The sequence below is a fragment of the Otolemur garnettii genome, unplaced genomic scaffold, assembly GCF_000181295.1.
Source record: "Otolemur garnettii isolate 467f Iridium unplaced genomic scaffold, OtoGar3 scaffold00129, whole genome shotgun sequence".
Lineage (NCBI taxonomy): Eukaryota > Metazoa > Chordata > Mammalia > Primates > Galagidae > Otolemur > Otolemur garnettii.
The window spans coordinates 2,813,514-2,817,055 of record NW_003852524.1 but is presented as its reverse complement, the minus strand read 5'-3'; the positions used below and the strand labels follow the sequence as shown (position 1 = coordinate 2,817,055).

Genomic DNA, 3,542 nt, shown 5'->3' with positions numbered 1-3,542 from the left:
AATTAGCTGAGCATCATGGTGGGAACCTAGGGAAGCTGAGGCAGGCAGATCATTTGAACTCAGGAGTTTGAGGTTGTTATGAGGTAAGCTGATACACTGGTATTCTAGCCTGGGCAACAAAGAATCAGAACAAACAAACTAACACACTTACTAATGGAATGTTGGAATGTGTATCCCTGTTAGCCACTCTGCAACTTCTGAAACCTTGGAATGGATGAGATAATGCCAACTCATTTCTTGTTCCACATTGATTTTCTCACGATAATTGCTTTTTTATTATTGCAATTTCTCAAAACTCAGCTTCATAAGGATGTGACATCATGAAAAGAAATGTAGTGAGATCTGATGTCAAAACTGAACTGCCTTGAGTTTTTAATTCATTTAATGCCAGACATCAGGTGACTTTGTTGTTTTTTTAAATTTAAAACATCTTTTGGAATCCCTGTGAATTTCACTGTAGCACCTCCAAAATACCTTTTGCACAATTTGAAAACCATGATAGTAATATTAAAAATAATACTTATTAGGATGAACTGAAATTCTAGAATAAATCATTTAGTGTTTCTCAATAAGGATGCTGTTAGCACTTTTGAAGGGATAGTTCTTTCATTATATGGCACTGCTCTTTCCAGCAGGTATGTTTGTAAAAAAGAATGAAATGTTTCATTTGCCCCCATTTTTATCTTACTTTGATTTCTATGTTACTGGTCTTTTTTTTTTTTTCTTTTAATACTCTTGTTTTCTTTCCTTCTTTTTAAAATACAGGAAAGAATGAAGAAAAAATAAAACTTACTCTACCTCTAGAGATAATTATTAAAATTTCTAGCTTTTTTTTTGCATGCCTGATTTAAAAATATATAGTTAGGTTGATGTGTATAAATAGAGAGGGTCTTGCTCTGTGTCCCGGTGGTGTGAGCGTAACTCAATGCAGCCTTGAGTTCCCGCACTTACACAATTCTCCTATCTTCACTTCCCAAGTAGCTGGAACTATAGGCATGTGACATTGTACCTGTACCTAGCTAATTAAAAAAAATGTTTGTTTGTTTTTTTTTTTTGTGGAGACTGGTCTTATTGTGTTGCCCAGGCTAGTCTTGAACACCTAGTCTCAAATATTCTTCCCACCTAGGCCTGCCTATGCCTGGGATTACAGGCCTGAGCCATTGTTCCTGGCATGATGTATATAGTTTTATATCTTTTCCTCTTAATATCATGTTGTATTATCTCACTTTGTTAAAAATTGTCCTTAAACATACTTTTATTTTTTTAGACAGAGCCTCAAGCTGTCACCCTGGGTAGAGTGCTGTGGCATCACAGCTCACAACATCCTCAAACTCCTGGGCTTAAGCAATTCTCTTGCCTCAGTCTCCCAAGTAGCTGGGACTACAGGCGCCCTCCACAACGCCTGGCTATTTTTTGGTTGTAGTTGTCATTGTTTGGCAGGCCTGGGCTGGATTCAGACCTGCCAGCTCTGATGTATGTGTCTGGCGCCTTAGCCGCTTGAGCTACAGTGACCGAGCCCTTAAACATACTTTTAAAAGGTTACTTACCATTCTGTCCTTTGGATATCTAAACAGCTCCCTATTTTGGACATTTAGATTGTTTTCATTATTTTGCTGTTTTTTGTTATTTTGTTTGTTTATATGTTTGTTTTTGAGACAGCCTTACTTTGTCACCCTAAGTAGAGTGCTATGGCATCATAGCTCACAGCAACCTCAAACTCTTGGGTTTAACAATTCTCTTACCTCAGCCTCCCGAGTAGCTGGGACTACAGGCACCTGTGCCTGGCTATTCTTAGAGATGGGGTCTCACTGTAGCTCAGGCTGGTCTCCAACCTGTGAGCTTAGGCAATCCACTTGCCTTGGCCTTCCAAGTGCTGGGATTACTACAGGTGTGAGCCACTACACTGGCCATGTTTTATTTGTTTTTTGAGACAAGGTCTTGCTCTGTTGCTCTGACTAGAGAGTACTGGTGTCATCTAGCTCACTGCAACCTTGAACTTCCCAGGTGAGGGGATCTTCAGCCTCCCAAGTAGCTGAGACGACAAACACATGCCACCACACCTGGCTAAGTTTTCTATTACATGTTTTTGTACAGATGGGGTACACACCTCAAGTGATCCTCCCACTGTGGCTTCCCAAAGTGCTAGGATTATAGGAGGAAGCCATCATGCCTGGCTGCATTTTGCTATTATAAATAACACTTTATTAAATGTTTTTGGACATAAATTATTGTTTTCATTTTAAATTTTTCCCTTAGATTTGATTGCTAGAAGTAGAACTGATTACTTTGAAGGCTAAGGGCAACTTCCCTAGTTTCTTGCTATTGTCAAATCTAAAAATCTTAATGTTTTACAATTAGAATATTGGTTTCACTTCATTTTTATTAGTACTGTTAAGAGCTTTTTAAACTCTTACTAAGTGAAAATGTTTTATCAGCATTATAGTTTTTATTTCTTATTAGTGATGGTGTTGTATTTCTTAAGTCTAATAGAAATTTGTATTTTTATTTTGTAAATTTCTATTATCTTTTGGTTTATCTTACGTTAATTCCTAAGATAACAAAAAAAAATGAGGTTGAACCACCAATTGAACCACCCCAGTCTTTGCAGCTAAGTTATCTTTTATAATGTAAAGTAGCCAAAAATCGTATCTTTATATATGGATATGGCATATAATTTTAAGTTTGTATTATCTGTTGTCTGTTTTCAAATTTGTCTATAGTGAATTACTTATTTAGATGAGCCTACTGTGTTTTGTATACATGTCCAGTATGATCAATATGATTTGATTAAGCAATATATTCCTTTTCATAAAGCTAATTTTGCAAACTTGCAAGTATTTCCAAACCCATGAATTGTCACTGACAACTGCCTAAGCAACTCTGTTGCCTAAAATAGAGCAAAATAAAGCAAAAATAGCTGTGTTGTGGTACCTTGCCATTTTTTACCTTTATATGGCAAAATAAAATGTATAAAATCATAAACAACCAGCAACTGCAGAGTTCAGCTTATGGATGATTACATTTGTATTGATTTTTTTTCCACTTAAAAAAAATAAAGTTTAAACTTTTAAAGGACAGTTATCTTATCACAAAGTACAAACTGTACATAAATAGCATCACTATTTCTTTCTCCAGAATGAGTTGACATTTAAAATAAATACCACACTTAAAAAAGAAAATTTGTTGTAATCTCAGAGTAATGAAGTAGTCTTACAATCTTTTCCAATATAAATGATTTAAGTTTTTAGCATTACAATAGGAGTACATTTATATTTTCATAGTGGCTCACTCTTACTACAATTTTCTGAAACAAATCATTCATGTATATTGGTGACAGAAGGAGCTTCCAAAACTTAGTGAGGGTGCTCTTTGAGGATGCACTTAATGAGATCTCTTTATTATTTCTCTAAGTATAATTAGCTATATGTATCAGAGGAGCTATTCCAGCAGAGAAGATACTATGCTGATTAACTTTGAAAACTCATCATGGCTCGGCGCCTGTAGCTCAAGCAGCTAAGGCCCCAGCCGCATACACCTAAGGT

The 3,542-nt window shown here is 35.9% G+C and overlaps 1 protein-coding gene across 1 annotated transcript in view; it reads left to right on the top strand.

Annotated features, from left to right (window-relative positions):
- The window catches only part of ZGRF1 (zinc finger GRF-type containing 1), a 93,039-nt gene that overhangs the window by 31,121 nt on the left and 58,376 nt on the right, over positions 1-3,542 (top strand). Inside the window, 1 exon segment of the mRNA XM_012810343.2 lies at positions 2,737-2,834. Coding sequence (XP_012665797.2) covers positions 2,737-2,834 — 98 coding nt within the window.